Source organism: Lepidothrix coronata, unplaced genomic scaffold, assembly GCF_001604755.1.
Source record: "Lepidothrix coronata isolate B3197 unplaced genomic scaffold, Lepidothrix_coronata-1.0 Scaffold68, whole genome shotgun sequence".
In the NCBI taxonomy this organism is placed as follows: domain Eukaryota; kingdom Metazoa; phylum Chordata; class Aves; order Passeriformes; family Pipridae; genus Lepidothrix; species Lepidothrix coronata.
This window is the reverse complement of record NW_016690248.1, coordinates 826,987-851,679: the sequence shown is the minus strand read 5'-3', so window position 1 is coordinate 851,679 and position 24,693 is coordinate 826,987. Positions and strand designations below refer to the sequence as shown.

General features: G+C 43.1%; 1 protein-coding gene across 4 annotated transcripts in view; it reads right to left on the bottom strand.

Annotated features, from left to right (window-relative positions):
• TBC1D8 (TBC1 domain family member 8) overlaps positions 1-9,759 on the bottom strand; it is a 51,552-nt gene extending 41,793 nt beyond the window's left edge. For 2 of the 4 annotated variants that reach the window (XM_017818432.1, XM_017818433.1), the window contains exon 1: positions 9,584-9,750. In XM_017818432.1, coding sequence (XP_017673921.1) covers positions 9,584-9,710 — 127 coding nt within the window. In that variant the 5' untranslated portion in view covers positions 9,711-9,750. Of the gene's footprint in view, positions 1-7,011; positions 7,085-9,583 lie in introns of those variants that run through there. The other 2 variants (XM_017818435.1, XM_017818434.1) reach the window with 2 other exon arrangements.
• Between the last annotated feature and the right edge of the window lie 14,934 nt (positions 9,760-24,693).

Here is a 24,693-nt window from a genome sequence, read left to right as displayed (position 1 = left end):
GCAAATAAACTGGAGTATAAAAATTACCAAGGAACCATTTCAAATTCTACAACAGGTAGGGACTGTCTCCCCTTTACAGAGGTCAACCTGTAACCAAGTAGGACACAAACAGGACATTGTGCAGCATGAACTTGTAGAGAATTTCTTCACACACATACACACAAAGCAAGGATTATAAGGATCAGGTTCTCAAATGAACTATCACAAGTGCACCACTCTTCATCTTTGAAGACATGTTTCCTTATACCCCACAGAAAGATAAAAAATCCCATTACAACTTATCTTGTGTCCTGTTCATAACTAATCTAGGAACAGGAACATGTTTACAGTAAGTTAACACCAACTTCTACTAGACATACCATATCTTTCAAACTAAAGAATGCAGGCTCCTTTTCCAAATCGTTGTTAATTATCTACATGGTATTTCAAAAATCCTTTCAAACTTCCAAGATTCTGGGCAGAGGGTGATTAAAGCTGAACTCAAACTAAAAACTTGGGCCAAAAAACTATCTATCATTTCCATCTTTTAGGATAACATTCAAGAGGCAGTCTAAGATACCCTCTACATACAGCAAGATGATTTCTACTTACCTCCATCATATTCTAAAGGCCTTAAAGGGAAATTTTTGAGAACTACTCAAATGCCTTCCCATAAAAGGGGTGGTCACTTTGGCAGCTGTAAGGCAGAGGAACTTGAACTGATCACTTAGAAGTCTGGGACCAATAAGTTAATAAAATCCTACCAAAAAATAAAATGAAAAGACAAAAGGCCAAAGGTGCCATTGCCTTTTTTTTTTTTTTCCTGGGAGGGCCGGTGGGGGAAGAAAAAAATAAAAAAAAAGAAGAGTTAAATCTAAGCCTAAGTGACAAGGAAGCCTGAAGTACAACAACACTCAGCAATGCTACCCTTTCAGTTTTACTTTGTTTTTAAATAAGACATCTGATCACCACAGCCAGGATCTTTTGTTTAACATGAACTCATAAATTCATTACAAAGTGGAGAGTGAAAGCCAATGTAGTTCAAAGAAGCAATTATATGTGGTATCTGCAATTAGTTAATAAATTCTGATGGCACTTTTAAAATCTGAGGAACAGCAGGTCAGATGCGCACACAGGGGCACCTCTTCCCACCCATTTGCGATAGCCCTGAACTTCCCAAATGAAGCACTTAAACCCCCCCTTCCAAAATCAAAGGGGTGACATAGAAGACAGAGTCCAGCCTGTGTCTCCAGCATCCTAGGCAACAGCTTTAGTCACTGTACAAGCAAATTGACCGCTGCAGAAGTTCGAAGAAGAGAGAAAATTGTCCTTTCACTTCTCCTAAGTCTACTTGGAAAAAAAAAAAGACTTGAGATTTCCATTGCACCTGAGACCAGCACAGCAGGACAGATGTGCAACAAGGCCTGACTTAAAAGTATTTCCCAATTCCAGTCCTTCCAAGAAAACAGGCAGAGGACCACCATCGTACAAGGACGCAAACCAGACTGCCAAGATGCTTAGTGACTCCAAAGCTGAGGCTTCTCTCAGCCACAGGCACCTGGTACTTCCAAAATAGGAAAGTGATGGCACCACGTGGTCGCGAAGGACCGGCTGCTCTGCAGGGACGTGGAAAAGAGCAATTGGTGGTTACACTCACTCATATCATGCCAAAGCCATGTTTTAAATAGTCATACCCCTCTTTCTTTTTTTCAATCAGACTAGGTTATTTTTGTGAGACAAAACCACCAAATTGAAGCATTTACGATTACAGTCACAGCACAGCATCCTTCCATGCTATCGCTCCAGTAAAAGTCATGAAGTGGAAAGTATGCCTTCCATTTCATCCTTGGGAGCTTACTGTGCCTTGCTACATCTGCTCCACCACAGAAAGCTGGGGGCAGAAAGAAATATAAGCCCAGCTGTCTGACAAAAGCTATACTTTATCCAAAATGAGAAAGCTCTTCCCAGGAAGAGGAAGAAGCTAACAGCACAGGTTGCTTCCCAGTGGTTGCAGTTTTGTAAGGAGAGTTAATCGCTGCAAGAAGCACTCTAAGCTGTTCAAGCACATGAATTGGGAGAAAAGAGCAAATCAAACAATTCAGACAATCATAAAAATAAAGTCGGGGTTTTTTTAAGGACAGTGAAATTGAACTAACAGCTTCAATAAAGCAGAATTAATCTCGGCTTTTTGAGGCAGAAGGCACTCCATACCCTGAATCCTAATTACACTTCTTCACATAGCTTCCTCTATCCCGCAATGATTTGCAAACAACTAGTCTCACAATAGCCATGGTGGGCAGCAATTAGCGACACTAGAGGAGGTAAGCAAACTGGAAGAGCCCACCATCAGGCAGAACACAGGGAGGAAAACATGGATGTACCCATTCCCTAGTCCCTGCCATCCCTGTGCTCCAGCTGATGGAGCAGAAAGCTGCTTTTCACACCAACCAGGATAAGCTCAGCCTGACAAAAGGGCATTCCTGGGACAGCACCAAAGAGCAGGGACTGATGCCTGGCTCTGCAATGCATCTTAGAAGCTCTCTCTAGGACCAATGTCCTTGCTGCAAGAGAGATGGGGGGGGTTATGAAGCTGACTCCCACTGGGCCTCAACCACCTTAACATGCAGGAGCCCTAACCAGTGACCACAACCCCATGGGTGGTCCAAGGCAAGACCCATAGCTGAGATGCACTGAGGATCCACTGCTGCCTCCTCTTACAGCCCAGCCAGAGAGTGCCACACATCCCAAAGGCACTAAGCATTATAGGCTAAGGTGGAGATTTTTGAGCTGCAACTCAGGATATGGCCCAGGACAGTGGGCACAAAGCTACTGTTTGCCAGTGGTGGCCCCCAGCATAAATGTTTGGGGACACCTTTCATACTACCTTGATTTGATTTCTCTAAAAGTTCCAAACTCAGATGTCAAGCAGGTTGTTACTTTCACTCAGGCCTCCCTAAAGTATATGTTTTTGATGGACAGGAACACCATCTTGGCTTTACAACAGCCACGCTGTCTTCATTTGCAAAATTATATCAAAAGGTTTTGATACAATACAGCACCCATTAGAAAGTATTTCTTATTATGCTTCTACCACCAGAAAAAAAGCTGCAGAACATATTTGAGTAAGTAATACAAAAAAAGATGAAGAAGGACTCCTCCAACAGCTGTAGGAAGGCTGTGTTTCCTTTGTAATGATAAGGGTTCACCACACTCAAAGATAAGCACAGACATTAGATTTCAGCATAAAGACCTAATGCTCCAAGCATTTATTCACCCAGAGAAATACTCAACATCCAAACTCTTACAATACTTCCAAGGCAGGCTTTGCTAGATCAAACACTGCCACTAGGTAAATTGGTTTCTGCTGAGCTGGGACTTCTTTAAATCTGGCATGTAACGGTAACAAATTACTTCATTATTATTCCTAGGTCCCAGTGCTCCAGGGAAGGTGGACATGTTCCTGGATGTGATGCTGAGCTCTTGCACTGGACCACCACCTAGAGAGGGAAAGACCATACACCCTCTCTCCTGGCATGGTGGAAATGGCATCACTGCCCTGGGGCACTGGTTATTTCTCCTCAGCCCTGCTTCCCCGTGGGCTGCTTCCCCAGGCGGGAATGCTGCCATGGCAGAGCACTCACAGCTGCTTATCTCAGTCCTCTGCCATCAGTCCATGTCACGCCAAGCCTATTTTTATAGCCCTGAAGGCCACTGAGCCAAATGCTTTGATTCTCACATTACAAGTGAAAATACCTGAAACTGTTTTCCACCTGAAAATGGACAAGAAGATGGGATATACAAGCTGCTGCTGCAACCCTGTACATTATTCAAACACAGGGCACTAATTGGGGCAATATAAAAAAGTCTTTCGCTTTTTCTGGTGTGTGCTGTAAATAACACTGAACAGACCGAACTAGTGCTACCTAAACTCTCCACCACAGACATTCTTAATTATTTTACAGAGAAGACATTTTTTCCTATGAGGGGAGTGAGACACTGAAACACATTGCCCAGAAGTTGGGGATGCCCCATCTCTTGAAGTGTTGAAGGCCAGGCTGGATGGGGCTTTAAGCATCGTGGTCTAGTGGAAGGTGACCCTGCCACATGGCAGGGGAGTTGGAACTAGATGGTCCTCTAAGGTCCCTTCCAGTCCCCATGTTCTATGATTCTCCTGCCTTTTCCTGTGCCACTTGGCCTCCACAGCATGAAAATAAAGAGACACCATAGCTGTTTACTGGATTAGTCTTGCACAAGTTGGTGGTCAATCGCTAAGCAGACACAACCCCACAGTCCCTCCTTTTGAACCAAAGGTACTTCCTTCACCTTTAATATTAGCATTTAACACAATGGTAATATTTCAACACAAGCATCTGCATTTCACCTTCCCCATCTGTGCCTTAGGATTAGGAAACACCCCAGAAAGCCAAGCAGAGGGGGCCAGAGAAGCACACAGAGATCAAGGAGGCAGAGGGGTCAGGAATCTGAGTGCCCAGTTTTGCAGGTAGTAGCCTGGCCCCCTGCTCCTATCCTTCCTTCCAGCTCAAACACTGTAACAAAGAAGCCACCCTCTTAGGAAAGAACTTACAAGTATGCACGCTCCTTAAAAAAATGTTTCAGTAAAATAAAGAGATTAAAAAGGGGGAAAAAAACCTGCCCATCTAAATTCCAGTTGTGGGCAAGGCTAGATAACATTCTGACAAGAGTCCAAGCTTTTAATAAAGTATGCAGATTTCTCTCTCTCCTGTGCAAGGCTTCAGAGAGCTGTTCTTTAAGAAAACAAAACACAAATGCAGATAGTGAGCATACCAATATCCTTTATTAATATCAGTATTGTGGCATCTTCCTCTCCTCAAACTGCTGCATTTGAAATAAAAGTGTTTTGTTTGGATGGTTTTTTTCCCATCAGCACTCAGGTTGAGCATTTATCCATCCATAACTTGTTTTGGTATCCTGAACATATTCTAAGACAAAAAGACAAGCTGTTTTGAAGACTGTATTGGGATGCATCTTTTAATATGATTCTAAGAATATGCTATTCATTTTGCCTTCCCGCTCTCCAGAAGGAAAAAAAAAATTATTTGCTTTCTTTAGTAAAAATCCAAGTCTTCATGGTATTTTTGCCCCTCTCCCTGTAATGAACAGGGACCATCTAAATGGATTCCCTGTCTGAGTTGAAAGAATCCTCAACCACTGTGGTCCCCTTGCTTCCCTTCCCTGAAATTGACTCTGTTATAAAAATTATTTACTTCACACCTTGGGAGGTGCACAGGGCTACTAAAAGTTGAGGTATTAACAATGGTTACAGGACCGCTTGAACAGAACAGTATGAAAGAGCAGCAAAAGATATTTTGCTTTTTTAATTTCCAGGAAAAAGACACAGAGCTTACCAACAGCCAATTTTCTGTATGCATTAAAAAAATTAAAATCCAGGCAAATGGAAAATAAGAAAGAAAGGTCTTATCACATAACTAGTCAAATCTCCATTCACAACCAAGAGGTACTCTGTAGATCAGCTGAAAGCTATCACCCTGCAAGAATTTTATTTAAAAGAAAAAATTAAATCCTAAAATGGGACTTTATTTCAATTGCTGACATATAGCTCATGGAAGTCTATTTGTCATTCCCACCACATTTGTTTTTACTAAAGTAATAATAAGGTTCAGATTCACATACAGAAGATGCTTCTTTTTTCCAGTGTATTATCTTACATTTAGAGTTGTGAACCGTAAAGGTTTATATGAGCAGAAGAAGAAATGAATTTCCTTTCAAAATGTTCATCCTCTGCGATTTGCAAACAATGTAAGACCATATCCAGTTTGGAAAGTGCCCTGAGCTGAAAATGGAGGCTGGAAAAATAGTAGGGCAAGATATCATAACTAAATTAAAAACATGGATAAAACAAGAACAAAACATAATCTTTTACTGATCTGCTTCAAGCATGAAGTTTAAGCAGCACTGTATCTCAACAAGACAAAAAGCTACTTGAAATAAGAGTTCATATTAAAGTCTTACTTAATCTCATTTATAAAAGGGAGGATTCACAAGTGTTTAAAAGAATCCTGAGAGCGGTTTTATATGCTAAGAGTGTGCAATATGAAGCACTGTATAAACAGCAACTGCAACACTAGCTGCTTGGTAAGAATGAAAAACTACTCTCAGTTCACCACTCTTGATGAAATTGCTCCCAACACCTCCCAGAACAAGCAGTTTTGCTGTCAAAATGCACAAAACTAATCTAATCAAACAGAAAAGTGCATGAAGCTTTCAACATCCTCTAATAAAAATTAAAGTAGTGGTCCACTTAAAGACTAAATCATCTTGTAGTATTTACCATATGGCATTTGACAGTATTTTTGACTAATGGCATCTCAAGCTTATCCTTAATATGTAGTAACTCCAGAACCAAAGATATTAGCAAATATGTAATCCAACTAACTTTGACCTGTCAGTCATAGCTACATCACAAGCCTTTTTTGTAGGGATCACTAAAAGGCTCTCCAATTAGGCTAAGAAAACTCCAGAACAAACAGAAACTGATGAGCTAAATAATTTTTTTTAAATCTATAACTTAAAAATAGTTTTTAAATTAGTTATTAGTTAAAAAATAATTCATGTTTTGTAAAGTATTTCTAAAACATTATCATTTTCCTTCCTAACAGAGCTGTCAAGTAGAGATCCAGGTGAAGTGGCAAGCTAAACAGTTATGAGCAAAAGAATCTCTCTTGGGAAGACAGAACACAAAATGTCACTGGTCAGGTAAGGAAGAGTTAAATACAGCCTCCATCATTTTTTGTGCCAACTGCTTGCAAGCCCAGTGAGCATTTGGTAACTGCCTTAGGACACAAATTAAATAACAGTAGGAAATACAGTCTCTCACTTACAAACATCTGCTCAGAGGCTGACTAAAACACAGTACATGAAGAGACACAGATACAGAAGAAAAGCATTTGTGCAAGAGATCTTCTCTAGTCCGTCCTTCAGAAATTAAATCCACATAAAATATACCCTCCAGCTGTGCTAACCTACTCTTACCTAAAAGACAAAATGCCTTGGTAAGGAAGAAGTGGTGTCCTAGAAGAAAAAGAGACATGTAAATATGAGAATTGGGCCATAAAACAGATGTCCCTTCATAGGCTCAGTGCAAATAGCATTTTCCAGCAACACGCACAAGGACAGCTCAGGCGTTGCACCCTTCCACCTTGTTTAAAGTAAATTACATCTCAGGTGGTCTGCTGCCCCATCTACACTCTTATGAAATCTAGTCTTCTGGGGATTTTGTTCTTCTGATCCCACATGGGTCTAACACGGCCTGAGGATACACAGCCTCCTCCTCACCATAGGAGTTATGAGATTCTCTTTTACCATGGCACCTGCCTTCACGTACAGGATCTTCACATCTTTGAAACTTCCACCTTTTCATCAAATTTAACTGCAATTGGCCAGGGCTTATGTCATTAAAGGGAAGAGAAAACAGACATGGATACTGCTCTCATTTAAGCTTTGTTTCCCCAGTGAAACAAACATAACTTTTGGCTCTACTGCTCCACAGACCATCCTCTGAAATACAGCAGTGCTTTACTGCCCTTTGTATCTGCCAGTTTGGAAATGACAGGTACTAACAAATTGTCTCTATAGTCATGTAAAGCAAGAATCAGGAGGTAAGCTTTGCACTGAAAGCAAACAGTTACCAGCAAAGCCCAGCTGTTTCTCAGTACAGGTCTCCATTTTGTTCATTCCAAGTGAAAACTGTGAAAAAAAATTACACTATCTGTCTAACTCCAGCTAGGCTTAATGCTCCATAACTCTTGCATTTTGGTTGTAGGACTCAAATTTCTAAGCCCTTTTAAATACAAACATTTCCAAATGGTTTAAGAGACTGTCAGAATCTACAGTTCCCTTGCAAAATGTGTGAGACCCGAGCAGCTTTCCCTAGCCAGCCAAAAGAGATTTGAGCAAGCCTATGCAATGTAGATTCAGTAAGATGATTCACATAAAACTTAACCAGAGAGAAAAGCAGTTTGTTTGGTTTAAGCTTGCAAATTTCTATAGTGAAAAGCTCAGGCACGAGGCATTAACATTTGTGAAACTGAACCTCATGATTGTCCTGGACATAAATCAAGCAGCTGTAAATAGCTATTTTTAACTCCGAAAATTAATCCACATCGTCCCTACTGTCACAGAAGAGTAGTATGACTTCCATACAGGGGGCAGGGGAAAACACTGAGGGTAAGCATTTAACACGCTGGGAAAACTTCCATTTCATTAGTAATACATGGATAGCATGGGACCTACCAAGCCACAGTTAAGTTTTGTGCACTTTATGAAAGACAGGAGGATAAGTTCTGATTAAAAAAAAAATAAAAAAATTGCAGAAAGCAGTATTATGCAATGGCAAGGGTCAAGGGTTCAGGAACAAAAGGTTTTAATAAAATAAATATCAAACGTGGTAATGCAATTTCTTAAACACCGTAGAAAACACTGACTCTGAAAATACCTGACCATCCTTTCAAATACATAAGACACCATTAAAAATTCTCATTTTGGTAAGGTACAAAACAGCCTCAACTGCTTTTAAGTAAGAACTACATTGTTAAACTATATTGTTTCTCCAAAGCACTGTTTGTTTGAATTCAGCTGCTGATGTCTTTGAATCAAAAGTTTGGCCCGAATTCCTCACTCTACAACGTCAATGCAGCCTAACGCAGCGTTCTCGCCGGAATTATTCACGGATCCATACTGTTGCGAGAGTACAGCGTGATCCTTCTTCTCCGAATATATCCCTCACTACACGTACCTGGAGTGCCACATGGATACAACGTGCCTGATTTACAGCCACATAAGCCGTAGTATAATTAACGCAAAAAAAAAGTGGCAATCCACTTTTCCACAACACTGAATTAACAACCCCTTCCCCGTAATGTCATGTACCGTCCAAAAGCCAAGAGTCCTATACGTATTTATACAGCTCTCGTTATCGAAAGGGCAGGCGAGCCGCAGGTCGCGGCCGGTCCGGGGGGGGAGCACGGGTGGCACAGCCGAACGCGGTGCCACCGACAGCCCCCGGCATCCCTCCACCTCCCGCCGCCGTCCCCCGGGACCCCCGCCCAGCCCCCGACGGCGCTCCCCAGCCGTCTGCTGCGGCCGCAGGCACCGCCGCGGCTCCTCCTGACTCGCTCCCTGGCCGCCCTTAGTCACGCTGAAGAAACCGTCGGGAGAGGAGCGCGGGGAAGTAACAATAAAAGTGGCTTCAGCGCCGCTCAAGGCTACGAAAGGGCGAAGCTGCTCCCCAGGCAACTCGGGGAGAGCCGGGGCCGCCCATACTGCCCGGCCGGCGGCAGCCTGCGCACCGCCCGCGGCCGGGGACCCGCGGCGCCCCCGCCCTCTCCGCGCTATCGCCGAGCGGAGCCGAGGCCAGCCGTGCCGTGCCGTGCCGTGCCGTGCCGTGCCGTGCCGTGCCGTGCCGAACAAAGAGGCCGCTCCTGGCTCCCCCAGCCCGACCCGCCGGCGGCTCCCCCGCGCGGCCGAGCTCCGGAGGGGCAGATGCGGGGGGGACCCGCCTCCCGGCCCGGCCGGGCGCCCCCCCGACCCCCGCGCCACCAGGTACCCGTGAAGCGGCCACCGCCGTCTCCGTGGCCCCGACGCCGCTGCAGGATGAAGTAGCCGCTGCTCTTCTGAGTGACCCACAGCTTGAGGGCGTTCTTCAGCAGCACCTCCTCGGGCTTCAGCCACATCTTTCCCCGGCTCGGCGTCTCGCTCTCCGTCCCCTCCGAGCCCGCGCCGCACCCCGGCCGCCCGAGTCACATCGCCCCCCGCGGGCTGCACGGCGCCGGCTCCGGCTCCCTCGGCGCGGGCCCGGCCGCCGGGGAGGAGCCGAAGGCGGAGCCCTAGAACGGGCCGCCCTTCCCGCGGAGTTCGGGGCTTTGTGCCGCAGCCGAGCGGGTCCGCGCCGCCGGGTAGATGCGGCTGGGGGCTCCGGCTGCAATTGAGGGGAGCAGGAGGGAGGTCCAGGCTCTTCCTCTCGGGGGTCTCATGGCGCCCCGAGCCCCACACAGAGCACAGTGGGGTTCCTGCGGCACCCCGGGGTCCCGGAGGATCCCCGGCGGTGACACCCGCCGTGCATTTTACGGAGGTTGGTGTCCGGTCCCCGCACCCCCAGTATGTGTCCACCAGGTCCTGCACCTGCGAGCCTGTCCCACGGTCCCCGCCGTGGGAACCGCCAGGACTGCGGGAAGGAAAGGGTGCCCTGGCCTTGGGAAGAGGTGGGGAGGGTTGGGGGACTCTGCTTTCCTGTTTCCTTCTATATCTCAGCCTAAAGTGTGAGCCTGCAGCCGCTTACTTTGATGTTTGAAGGCCAATGCTTGAAGCCTCGCCCCTCAACTGAAAAGTCTGAATCTAAATTTTACAGGGTTGTTTTTTTCTCTCATTTTAAGAAATAATCTGGCACAGCTTGTGATTAAGTTGTTAGCAGGATCGTTTGTGAACCTGCACAAGTGGTTACTGCTGCAGCACCTTATGTTGGTAATCCTCTGACACTGTATTTTACAATTTTATTAACACAGATGGCCATTAATGAGGGTGGTGAGGCATTGGAACAGGTTGCCCAGAGAAGCTGAAGATGCTGCATCTCTGGAAGTGTTCAAGGCCAGGTTGGATGGACCTCTGAGCAACCTGGTCTAGTGGAAGGTGTCCCTGCCCATGGCAGGGCGGTTGGAAATAGATGATCTTTAAGGTCCCTCCGAACCCAACCCTTTCTATGATTGAAACATGACCAATATACTTTCTCTCAGTCAGAGTCCATTTCCAGGTAACATAAAATAATAAATAAGTAGCCAGCTGCTAAACCTCACTCACTCACTCTTCTAGATTAAAGACCCCAGTCACTGTGGGTTAAATCATATATAAATTTCAGTAAAGATCCCTCTAAATAGAGAATTCTGACTAGGGAAAAAGATCTGAGCTTTGCTTTACCAACCTCAGCCTATTGTTACATGAGCTGTGAACTTCCTAACTCTTTGAAAGGGACCAGTGCTGCAGGGTGCTACTTAGCAAAGCCAGCAGTAATTCCCAGTAATTAACTGGGAATTGGAAGATGCCCATGTGGACTGGTTTCCATGTGCCAGTCAAAATTCTGTATTCAGCTGCAGTCTGCTAAACACTGTGTGATCCGTGTTCTTTACAATTTCTATGTGCAGCAATGATTTCATTTCCATACATAGAATTGCAAGCAAGCACTTTGAACATACTACTTGTCTGATATAAAAATAAAAGCTGTTAAAAGGAGAAGAGGGACATACACATAATAATGTATTAAAAATTAATGAGTGTAAGGAGAAGTTGCTTTAAATGCTCTTGCAGGATAAGAATAGCTCAGAGGTTTTCCCTGCCCCCCAAAACTATCCTGAAGATATGTAAGTCTTGAAAGTTTAAATGCTTGGTGAAGTGTGATGGTGAATATTCACTGTGCAGATATTTGAATATTCATTTCTGTTATTGTTTTGAGAGTGTTTTTTACATTCAACCTTGGGGTTTAGGCAGGCTGATCTGAGACATAATTGAGAAGAGGACCAAGCAAGTTGTTGACCTTTGATGTGCTTTTGAGCTTGAGAATTAGCAAAAGAGTAAAGCAGTTGGTTTCAGGATCCAGCGTCATGCACACCTGCTCTGGTAATTACATCCTGAGACAGGCTTCTGTTGAACCTCACCAACAGTACTCCTTCAGAGTCACCACATCCAAGTTATCCCAACAACCCTTCAATCAAAATGGGATCCTTCATGCTTTTTGAGCAGCTTTTCCAACACATGGAACCAGTAGAAGGTAATTAAAAAAGAAGCTCTAAGAAATGGCTTCAGAGGGGCAAGAGGGGGATGGATGAGATGAGGAAAGACTCAACCAGGACCACAGAGTAAACCAAAACACTTTCTAGTATATATTGTAATAAACACATCTACTGAAAGCAGGAGCATCCTTCTTTCTCAATGTGGCATTGCGTGCACATCTGACATCCTGAGGCACCGCTTCTGCCTGAAAACTAGATAGTCTTTGGCAACAGCTAACAAAAGGTTTATGTAGGACTGGTTATTTTCACAGCAGGTATTTGAACAGGATTTCGATGATGTGAGAATCTTCTGAAGTCTCCTGTGAGGCAATAGTTTTAAAATGCTTGTGTCTGAAGAGGTAAATAAAACCAGGGAGGATGACAATCTAGTAGATTATTAGATGAAAAACAGAGTGCTGTGAGAAGTTACACATCTTTTTATTTATTCTCTGATGTAGTCTAGAAAAGATGGGACTATCTTACTCAATCACTTGAAGGTACTTAAGGTTAGTAGGCCAGAGAAAAATAGCTTTAAAAAATGAAGATGTATTTGAAAGCAAAGAACTGAAAAATAATGTTTCTGGCCTTATGCCACCTTTAGCATGTACTCTGAAATGACTGTGTTTGTGTTATTTATGATGCTATGTATCTTTTCTGAATTTCAGTATCAATAGCACATGGCAAGGAGTCTGTCATTCAGCCTATATTAGAGCATCAGTCATACCCAGAACAAATTGCAGAGATCGTGAGCATCCATGAAATAGAGTATAGACGGCACAGGGAACAATCACAAGGAAAACTTTGCTTTCCCTTATTGCCTTTGTAACTGACTGCCTTCCCAGCCCTAGTCAGGCCCTTTAACTTCACACAACTTCATCTTTTTTCATCCATCAAACTGATATATAATTTTTATTCTGAATGTCACTGAGGTGCTCGGGGAAGGCGGATTCCTCCTTTGCATAAAATGAATAATGCTTTCATTGACAGGAAAGAGGCAGCCATGGTGCTCTGGGCCTCCTGCCTGGGTCAGCCTACATCAGAGGGGAGCTGGCAATACTTGAACAAACTTAGGGGAGTGTGATTGTGCTCTAGGATAGGCTCCAGGACTTGAAGGTGCATCATTGAAACTGTTGCACATATCGGCTGCCACAAAAAGAGGTCTATGCTCCGTCCCTGCCCCGTCAGACCTTCTGTAGTGAATTGCATTAACTAAACTAGTTGAAAACTGACTTTTATTTATTTGTTTCGGCTAGGTTAGTTCTTTAGTCATGTGAAAATGCATTTCCTGGACTCAGGGAAAGAAACAGGCTGATTTTTCAGGCAGGAGACTGTAGGGAGATTCATTTGCATTTATCATGAAATGAGAGATTAATTTATTTATACTTTAAAAAAAAATGAGCTGGAATTTGGCTAGCATTCTGTAGGTGCACAGTCCAATCATCTCCATGTTTCCAGTTTTGATTCTTTACCTTGCGTCTTTATTAGTGTCTGAAAAAGCCCTAATCAGTGAGCTGATTCAATTCCTGACACACAGTTGCTGAAACTCTCAGATGATCCTGAGTTTAGACTTACTGGATGCTGCAGTGAGTGCAGTGTAGGGTGGTAGGGAAATAATTCAGTGAATATAACATTGGAAATTCAAACTGCTAGCTAATACATCTAGGGAAAAATAACTAAAACATACTTATTCTAGGACACACACACACACAAAAAAAAAAAACCTCACAGAGATTAATCAACAGCTGCTGTTTTCAACCCTTTATTTTCTGCAGCCCCAAATTTTTCCACTATGACTTCAGCCTCCTGTAGACCAGTTGCCAACAGGCATCGATACATTTACTTTTCTTTGTGGCATGTCTCCTTCAAGTCTGGCATGTCACCCTAAAGCCATCCACCAATGCAGAGGTCCACAGCCCCCTGGCAGGAAACCATTGAGCACTCTGAGAGCAGGGAAGGGATTTTTCTGAGGAGATGAAGCCACAGATCTTCAGATTCACCATATTGATATGTGGCTTGATTTTGAAAAGACCTTATCTCCTACCTACACTGAACTAAGGAGCAGATATAGTGACACACATTGTCAGCACCCAGCAGCAGCCTTAAGCCCTCAGGACACTGCTCCAAGCACTGGGTCACCCTTGAAAGAACTCTCAAGATCCAAAATCCCCCACTGCTAAGACTGCCAGGCTTTCCATGTAACGTAGGATTATATTTCTTGCATTGTGGAGACAATCCCCAACACTGACCAGGTAGATAACAGTCCTCCTCTACAGAAGACTGAGGGGATATATCATATCATTCTTGATATATCATATTAATTTCAGAGTACTTCAGTATTTGAGCAATGTAGATCTAGCGGAGACAGTTTAAGAAAAGATCAACAGAAATTATTAAGGGTTTTAAGTTGATTTGTGAGCTCACATTGAATGGATCTGATATACTTGTAGCTCATCTGAAAGTGATAACTGAAGTAGAATACAAAATAGCTGCCTACAAGGATCAGTGTGTTAAACAAAACATAATGTATTTATTGCATTAAAAAAAAGTAATCCACTAAATGCAATAAGATATTTTAAAAAAGAGGAAAGTTTACATTAAATACTAAGCAAATCAAATTGTTCAGAGAAGTTTTTACCATGAATAGTGCACCAAGGGACTAGAGACATTTTGAAAATAGTATAAGATAAATAATTTCATTTAAGATGGAATTACTTTCTAATGTAACTCTGCGATCACAAAGATAGGACAACCAAGCAAGATACCCTCTGCTTCCTATGACCAGGTAATGACTTTTTTTCACTATAAGAAATCCCCTACAAGAGGGGATTTTTTAAGATGCTTTGAAAGGCTCCTCTGCAAGGTTTTTTCCTGTCAGAAACCCTCACAGACATTGTGCTGTTGGAAAGGGGCCATGTTTCCTTCTCACTCACAGAAAGTCCACTTCAAATTTGGCAGAAACAAGACGGGCCAAAGGGAAATCACAGGAATTCACACGCAGATCCCAACTGCTGGCAACATGCCTCCATTGAAACAACACTGCAAAGACCCCTCCTTCCAGACAGATCAGATCCCAGGAATCTGCAAAAGCAGTTCTTAAACTTAGATCTTTGAAATAGATTCAAACGCAAGATGCATTTGAGCTTGAAAGGATACCAGAAATGTAGTAGTCAAGGTCATCCCTCCGAGAACTGCTGAGTTTCAGAAACACCAAAAACTGCCTGAGCATTCTCAGCTACATCTCCAAGTAATTTAATCTTCATTGTCTTTCTCCTGTAATGGCTGGATTGCAAAAGCCAGTTAATGTTTATGGGTCCATATGTTTTTGTCTTCCTGCCTGTTCTAGTAAAGTAACAAAACTGTTACGACCTGTAATTAATTCCAGAGGTTTCATTCATTATCTCTGATTAAATTAATGCCTGTGCAATAATGAAGATGTAAGAAGATATAATACACTGTCAGGAGCAAGTGTAATTAAGGTATAGGCAACACCGTAAAAACACATTAGAGGTCCTGACTCACAGTTTTATGCAATAACATTTCATGGCTTTTTCCCTGTCAACATTATAGTGTGCATTTTTATATTTAAAGTACCAGGTCTTTTGATGAAGTATTTAGAAAAGCAATATCCAAAATGATTGTACTGCTGATTCCACTTCTTATTTTACTTGCAGCATCACTCCCTCGCTTCCAGTTGCAAAACCCACTTCTGCAATTTAGGACTGTAAAACCTCTTCTGGGAACCACACAGTTACTGTGACACTGGAAAGGTTATCACATTTCAAGGTGTTTAACAAACATTTCCTAAGAAAACAGCCTCTCTTGGGACATGTGATTAAAATAATGCATACAGTGGTTTAAGGCAGTAAACTCCAGCTTTTTTCTTGTCTCACTAAACTTCCAGTTCTCCAAAATGCTGGAGGAAAAACCCCAGTCCCTTAGCTCTTAACTCACATACAGCAGATCCCTGCAGAGCACACAGGTGATAGAGAGGAAACCCAGACGGGGCCTTCATGGCCACTGTTTCTGCAAAGAACAGCAGAGGAGTGTGACCACAACTTGCCCTGTTCACTTGACACCCTCCCCACCAGTGCTTAATGATGCTTCTGCACTTTACCAGAGCTGAATTACACCGGCTTTCCTCTCCATCTTCAGTAGGTGCAGAAGACTCCTGTTCACGGCAGCTTGCTCAATCCCATTAGTACTGACCCTGGGAAGCTGAGAGAAGATGCTGTTGATTGCTTCTGTTAGGATGGAAGGAAGATATTACTTATGTCAACACCCAGGATACCCTCCCTGTCCATCCTCTAGGGATCTGCCCCCTCACCTAAGATGTATTTTCATTCTCAAAGACATAGCTATGGGTAGACCACAACTTCTTGGGATTTTTATACATTACCCAGTTTGACATTGAGATAAGACACTAAAATCATTCTGATACAAAAGAAGAGGAATGCCCCACCTTCTATAAGAAACTGCATTCCAAAAATACCATTTATTTTTGGCTTGGTGTAGTTGCTGTATTGTAGTGGGAATGGAAGAGTTGGCATCCCAAAATGCATTGGCACTCTTTAAGGAGAATGAATCAAACAGACAGTGATTTTTATACCTTTTGGAATGTAATGAATTCTTGTATCTTGGTGATACAAGATCTTGAACAACAGAGCAAATTAGTGGGGCCAAGAACAAAAGGGGCAGAGTCAGAAGTAAAGGTGCAAAAGACCCATAACCTGTGACAAGGTGAAAAGCCCAGAGCAGAAAAGACAAAATTTCCTAAACAGAGGTTGCGACCTGCCCATTTTCTAATTGTAATTTTCTGTAGAGCAGTGGTGTTTCAGCAGGAAAAGCAAATGACCTTGATAGGAAAAAGGTATTGCTGCACTACACGCTACTGAAAATACAGCTGCTGGCATTGACTTGTCCTAGGCAGTCTCAAAGGAAGCCTGAAGTGGAGTGGCCACTGTTAGCTGCTGTTAGCAGCGGCTTCCTCCAGGGCTGTTTCCTGATCCAAAATCCCCATCCTAATTCATCTTCCAAGATCAAAAAGCCTTCATGAGTTCAGCAATACTTAGGTGATTTGGGAAAAAAAAAAACCAAACCAAATCCAAACCACCTCCAAATGTATGCCAGTATTGTTTATAGAGGCCCATATTGTTTCTGTATGAAGATGAGCAGTGGTATTTCTACCATCTGCCTTAGCTAAAAATATGTCCTAGGAAGCAGGAAGAATTTCCATTTTGCTTTGCTGCACTTGGAGCCAGAGGTTCTTGTTGTTTTAAAAATTTTTTTAGGTGCTTACCCTGTTTTTCCTTTGAGCAACCATTCCCTGGAATATCATCTCATGTAGACATTAAGACCTTTTAAAACTGTGAATTAACCATGCCTTTTGCTCAGTCAGAGATGACTCAGGGCACATGAGAGTTGCAGAACAGAAACACGTGAAGGTATGTTATGTTCCCTTTAAGTTGTTATGGTCTGCATCCTGCCTGTATACCACAGAGTCTGATGCTGTACTCCTGTTCCATGGGATTTGTCATAACCCTGTGCGCTCAGGGATCCTACCACCAGCTTGAAGCCACATAAAACTCTATTCTCTCCCATTTTTGTGAATCCTGCCCACCTGTTTGGCAGCTGCAGAGAGTCAGCATCTCCCAGCACAGGGCTCAGTACCATGTTACCACCCAAGTGGCACCAGAGTGACCACACTGGGACTGCCAGTGCTGCCGGTTCCACCAGTGGTGCCTCCAGTGGTGCCAGGGTGCATCAGAATGTGTAAGGAGGAACCACCACTCCTGCTTACCTCCTGAGGATTTCAAACTGCCTGTGGGGAGCTGCAGCTGTAAGAGTGGCAAAACTGTGTCACAGCACAAGCCTGGTTGTCACAGAATTGTCAGCGCTTTGAGACAAGTTTTAAAATGTGTAAGTACCTTTGAGGGACTCTTTTAAGATATTTTTTTCTGGCAACTTTTTACTCTTTTTTATGCACTGGGGATCCCCAAAGGAGCATTTCTGTTGTGATTCTTACATCTTCCCACTGATCTGATATGACACTTATGGTTATGCTGAGACTGTGCTTGACACATTGCTGATATTGCTGGGTAAGAGTTGTGCTGCAGATGCCTAGGACTGGGTTTGAACCTGCTCCCTCTGATCAGCACTACATTTCTGCTTCTAGCTGACTGCTATATTCTCTCCTATGATCCTCATAAGCTCTGTGATCTCCTCCTGTTTTGGCTGCTGGCTAATTTAAATGTGACACCTGCCATTTCAACAGAATTTGAAGGCTTTTTCTGCACCTATGTTTTTGCAGCTAGGCAAACAAGATGTCCATCTTTTCATGGCCACAGAACAATTAAAATTAGAAGGCATAATTCCAAAGAAAACATCTATAACTCTCTCTTCCCTTTTTTTATTATACTACTATAATTTTTTTTTTCTTTTCTGGACTACCAATTCACAGGGTTTCAAATGAAGTCCTGTGTTGTTTCTCCCTCACTTCAGTGAAGCTGGTGACTACATACACATTCATGTTTTGTATTCCTTTCAGGAATAAAATATTCATCAGACACTTACAGAAATGCACCTAAACCATCTGCCTAGTCTTTATGGGAGATGTAGAAAGATTTGAAAACATGCTCTGCTTCCCTTCCCATTTGCACAGATGAATGGGTGTACTTGGAAGTCTTTTTTTAAAATCTTTGTTTTACTTTGCCCTTTCTGTAAGTGTTTTAAGCCCGCAAAGTCTTTGTTTCCATTCTTGTCACGGTCCAGTAGTAAAAAATGTACATGTTTTTACATATCTATTTCTCTCATAAACTAGTTTCTCTTATATACTTTGGGAAAACAACAAGGCAACAGAGCCTGAATTTCCAGAAGCTAATGCTCCTTTTGAGTGTGCATGTTTAGACTTAGCTTTGCAGAAGTAATCAGGATACAGCTGACAGTGATGGCAACTGTGAAATCAATCCTTTTGGAGTTCTGGTGCTGAATGTCAAGGGGAGCTCTTAAAAGTAGTTTCTGCTTTTGAAAACTTTGGACTTGAGCCAGAGCTTTCATCTCCTTATCTGTGAAAATGGAATACGGCTTAAATACCTCTCTAACAGCTCATGAAGGTTCATTAACGTTTATAAAACCCTTGGAATTGAAAAGCACTGATTATTTATTAATTCCTGTTGTCTTGCACCTTCGCATTCTTTTCACATGTCAAATAAGGATTTAGCAGGCAGCAAAACCAGCAAAACCTGTAACAGCCTCTGCTCTCCTCTCTGCATTCCCTAACTATAATAGTCTCCCTGTACCCTCTCTCCATGTCCCCTATTGCCTTTATATCTTCAAACCCTTCTTCCTTCAGTGCCTGCTGTCCCCCCTCCTTCCAGTGTAGCTTGGACTCCCTTCCAAGGCCTCCCTGGGGCCTGCTGGTCTGACACAGCTGCAGAGTGGCCAAGAAGTGAGAACATGAAAATTGGTTAGAGTTGAGAGACCCAGGAGTGAAAATGAGGCCAGACTTCACAGCAAAGCCCTTCTCCTCTGCCAGGCCTCCAGCTGATGGAGATTGTACTGCTCAATCTCTACTAGGTTTCTGGATGAAAATAGCCATTGGTTTGAGAATTTCTGGGAAAGGGGAGGTTGGTACAAGACCGTGCAAATACAGAGTGGTTTCTTCTTTTGTTGATCAAGTAGACACTTGTAATGCTCTCAAATGTTCAGATCGTAAATAAACCACACTGAGCAAACTTACTTTTTCTAGTTGAAACCACTTATCTAAACACACTCTTGACATTTCTCCATGCTCCTTTTTACAAGGTTATACTCACCCGGGCAGATGGAGCTCGTCAGCCTTGTAAGGCAATCCATCTAAGAGAAGGTCACTCTAAACAAACCTACATCCTGAGACCCTCACTGCCACTGTCCAAGCTTGCTCGGCCCCGGCAGATGAACCTCAGGATTAAAGGGTGGGCTCAGTTCAGCGCACGCTGTGTCTCACCTAAAAAATCCACTGCGCAGGCTCGAAGGGTTAATGACCTTTCCCAAATCTTCGCTCGCGAAGACTGGCCATTATATTATTATTATATTATCATTATTATTTACTCACAGTGGTACATGTATAAGAGTTGCTCTGTTCATGGTACAGATTAAGTCTTCTGAAGGACACACTGGCTTGCCTCATAAGTGACAATGTTGTCCAGCAACAAGACTCAGGACCTTAACAAAATAGCATTTTCAGAAGCATTGCCATGCTTTCAGACTATCCTAGAGTAGCTTTCAGCCCATCTTCCTTATGCCAATGGGACATAAAGTTTACTCTGCCTTGGCATGGCCTGTGGAAGCTGCAGCAACTCCTTCTGGCCAGATGAAGGACATTGTAAACTGAAGACTTTGCTTGGGCATGCCATCTTTTAAAGAAAAAACCCATACCTACAAAAATACAGGAACGTGTACATCCATACAGGCACTTTGTATACCTACAAGACAAAAGCAGCGGGCTAACGGGGAAACTGAAATCAAGCTAGTGGTGTTATTACTTTGCCCTTTTCTGACTGCAAAGCAGCTCTGGGACTCAGGAAACCTGCTGCTTTGCTTTCAGTTCTGCCACACATTTGCAGCTCTGCCAAGTTATACTTCTGCCCATTTCTCACTGTAGGATTTACCCTGGCTTACATAATGTGGGTGTGGATACCCAGACAAACCAAACTTGCCCAAAAGCACACATTTGGTTCACAGTTCTAGATGCAAGTCCACATGAGGAGTTTTGGGAAAGTGGCTAGGACTTCAAAGCATCATCAGTATGAAGTACCTAAGGAACTGTTTCACTGTGTGCTGTGGAAAGACATGTTTGTCTGTCCTCAACTCTAGCTCACAGACATTCCTAGTCCATTATTAAACTACCAAAAATAAAATGCTTCTGATTCAGCTTTTTCTCTCGTGTCCTCTCCAGCTGCTGCCCAAGGATCCTGCACCAGTGAATGAGCTGTTCCTGTTTTGGACTGTGATGTTATTTCAGAAGGATGCACACAGAAGGCTCTGGCCATGAAGGGCATTTCAGTAGAGGTCTTTTTTAACCCTTACTTGACGGTGATAGGTCCTGGCAAAGAAATGTTGCTGTTGACATAGCTGAATGGAGACAGCTGTTGTTTGCCTCAGCCCTTGCCAGTTGAGGTCTTTGGTGCCACAGGGTTGTGAAATTGCATCAAGATCTAGAGTAGAGGTGATGAGCAGCTACAGAGTTATTGCATAGGGAATGAGGCCTGCATGGAGCCCTCTGAAGAGCTCGCTCTGACCAATAACGTATAGTAAACCAGAGAGGGGCCCAGTGCATGAACTGGCCCTGTGCCAGGCTTAGGTAACCATTTTCATGTTGATTAGACAACTGCTAATGCTGTGTATAGGAGGAAGTTTGTGCTGTGGCTGCTGATGCCAAACCACAGGCTCCAGTGGCTAATACATGTGAAATAGTAGCTGGCTGAGGGAAAGTGCACTTTTCCAACTACACTTACTGCATGTGCCTGTCCTTGGTGTGATTTCTGCAAGAAATGCAGGAATGACTGGCAGTCAGGGACACAGATCTGCAAATGGTGGCTGATCACAAAGAAACATTTATGGACACAAGTGTGAGATGCAGAGTGCGTGAAACAAGGATCCCGAAGAAAGCTAGGGTTTCCCCTTTGGACTCAGTTGTTTTTTTTGACAGTATACTTACAATTAGAATGTTTCTGACTATTATTACATTACTTGACCCACCTCACCATCTTTAGTCCTGGCATGTAAAGTCATATTCTGAGGTCAGATCACCTGATGGGAAAAGAAGGTTTATATAATTAAATACTTGCAAAATGGTTTCAGTGTCTGAAGGCAAAGTGGCTCAGCCTCCAAACTTATTTGGATGTTGGTGTGCTCCATGACATTTCTGCTAACAGCACTCTGCACCTTCACACCTTCTGTGAGGGTGTCAGTTAAGAATGTCAGTCTGATGATAGGCAGGGACAGCAATAGAAATTAGGGATGCCACAGGGTCTCATATCTCTGCACTGATTGTGTGCATCACACTTTGTGTATGTGAGAGGTTCATGCTGTAGGTATATCTTCGGTCTTCTTTGCCATGCACTCCCAGGCTAACCGCATTTTAAAAAATTTGGACCTGTGTCCAAAATCAGTAAGCACTTGCAGGAGAACCAGAAAGCTTTGTCCCCTCCCTTTCTCCCCCTCTTTCCCACCCTGCTGCAACAGATTCCCACCTTGTCATCTTATTTAAGAAGACTGTAGTTTTTTCCTTTTTTTTTTTGGTGAGTGGGGGAGGGGAGAAGAGAATTTTCTTATTTACATTGTTCATCAGAACAGGGACACTGGTTTTTTTATCTCTTTTATCTCATCTTTACCCATTAGCATGTTCTGAATCCCTTGCAAGACAGTAGTTTCCAGACACTCAGACACTTCAGATTTAAGCTTGAAAGAATTTGGGAAACAAGTAGCTTGGGTTTAGTGAGGAATGTTAGGATGCCTGAAGAAAAGGCATGTTACCAACACTGGTTTAAATGCATTTTTAGGGTATTGATTTGTTGGAATTCCCTATCAGAAGAAGCTGCTTCCCAGATCTGTGACAAGAGACCTTATCTCTTTGCTAAAAAGATGTTTAAACCTCATCTGCTGACCAGCATATTAGCGAATAGGGAGGAAGTTAAGGAAGCTTAGTCTCTTAAATGATATTACCAATTTCTCCACTGAAAAAAACTCAAACATCACATTCAGGATGTTAGGAAGGCATTAGCAGATGTCAGACTAAGTTGGAGAAGTGGTCTGAAAACCAAAAACGCTTTTCCTTTTAGCTGTGTCCCCTTCTCCCATAATGTGGCATCATGTTGCATATCTCCAAGGTGTTTACACACTTCCATTCCCACTTAGACTTAAAATATAGGTCACTGGGGACAATGTTGTGATGCTGAAATATAAGAGAATATATGTCAAAATGGAAATATGAACTCATGTTTGCTAGGGTTATAATCTTAGCCTTATCTTGAGACTTCTTGCAGGCATATGGACTATCTTCCAGACATCTCTGGAAACACAATCGGGTAAATAAATAATTCTGCTACATACTTCCCTCCAACACAGAAACATACGTGCACTGCTCAGAACTATATCTTACAGTGGAACAGGCAGCTGGTCAGGCAGCAAGGGGACAGGCTGGCCTTCTGCCTTGGTCTGAATATACTTGGTATGTTTGGTAGGTAAAAGTATCCCAACAGTGACACTGGAAAAAGCCAGAGACTGGCCACAACTTAATCTGCACTCTTTGTTTGAGGCAGCACATGCACTTGCAATGGGGTTATCAACTGACCAATTAGATGTGAACCTTTCCCCATTTCACCAGTGAGTTTGATTTTCCATTATAAGAATTACCTGGGAAATACTTGAACACTTGTCAGGTAATGGCAAAGACAGTGATGACCACTTCTCTAGCACTGGCTTTGCATTTATTTTCTACCATGTTCCTTGAGCCACCACTGAGAAGCTCCCCAGAATGACCTTAACATTCAGCCCCTTTGCGATATAAAGAAAAACCCCAAGAGTGCTCTGACCTCTGCATCCCACATGTCCCACAACGCCACTACTTCCCTCCCCCTGTGCCACCACCTTTCTCTCCCCACCCCTGAAATACTGGCAAGTACACAGGAGAGCCTTTCCAGAAGTACCTGTGAACTCCCCCAGTGCCTCTTGTTCTTCCACCTTCAGGAGACAACATGCATCACAGCAGTATTGCAGCTATGCCCAGGGTGACAGGCAAGGCTGTTGCTGCCCACCTGCTGAGTTCAACCAGTACTGACTTACTCCTATGAAGGAACTGATCTGATCTCTCCTCTGGCCCAGACACTGATTTCATAAAACTAATGTGCATTTAACACTTTTGAAAGAATTTTGCCTTTCTTTCAGATCTGGGTGGAAAGGATTAAAGGTTGATGGGGGGAGGGAAGAGGGGAAGGGGGCTGATTTGATAGACAGACAAATAGACAATGTGATTGCATCAGTGTCATTTCCTTAGGAAACTGAGCTAAAAATAAATGGCTTTATTCACCTCTGGGAATAAAGCAGAATGTCTCTCACATCTTTACAAAACATTTGTTTCTATGTATACTTATAAATAGTCATGATGAGAGAGGAAGTTTGCACTGGATTTTGAGCAAAGAATTAAAAGGAAGAGCAGGAGGTGCATGAATTTCCAAATCTGGGATCCTTTTAGGAATATGGAGGAATGAATGCAGGGCCTTGTACACCAATGCCCCATTACCCATGTGTATATGTTGCTGCCCTGCAAACCAGCTGCCCACTGGGCAATTCTTCGCACCCCCACAGAATGAATGCCCTTTTACTGCACCGGTGGTGAATGATGTGCTTTAGACCAAACCCTTCCTGCACTTTGAGGTCAGCATGCTCTCTCAGGTATAAGTGAGCAACACGGAAATTGCTGTATTTGTTCAGGTTTATCATCTAGAAATTCCTGTCCGATGGTGACCAAGAGAAGATACGACAGAGGAAATAATCCCCAAAATGGTCTCATCTATCATTAAGAGATTGTATAAGCCTTATAAATTTTACTTTCCTGCATTTACTTTAGACATTTCGTTATCTTTGGAAATGTCACAGGCCTCATTACAACCTTGGCCTTGATGACAGCCTGTAGCAGTAAGTTCATTTTATGCACGCTGTATATAAAATGCTTTTTGTTTATGATATTTAAATTTACTACCCTTCGTTGAACCAGTAGCACTGGGAATTTGGACTTTTATTGTCATGCTTAACAGACAGGGAACAAACTAGTTCCACATCCTCTAGAAACTTCTGATTATTGTAAGACACAAGTGATGACGTAACATCAAAAGAACAGTTTTTACAGCAGGGAATTCCCTCG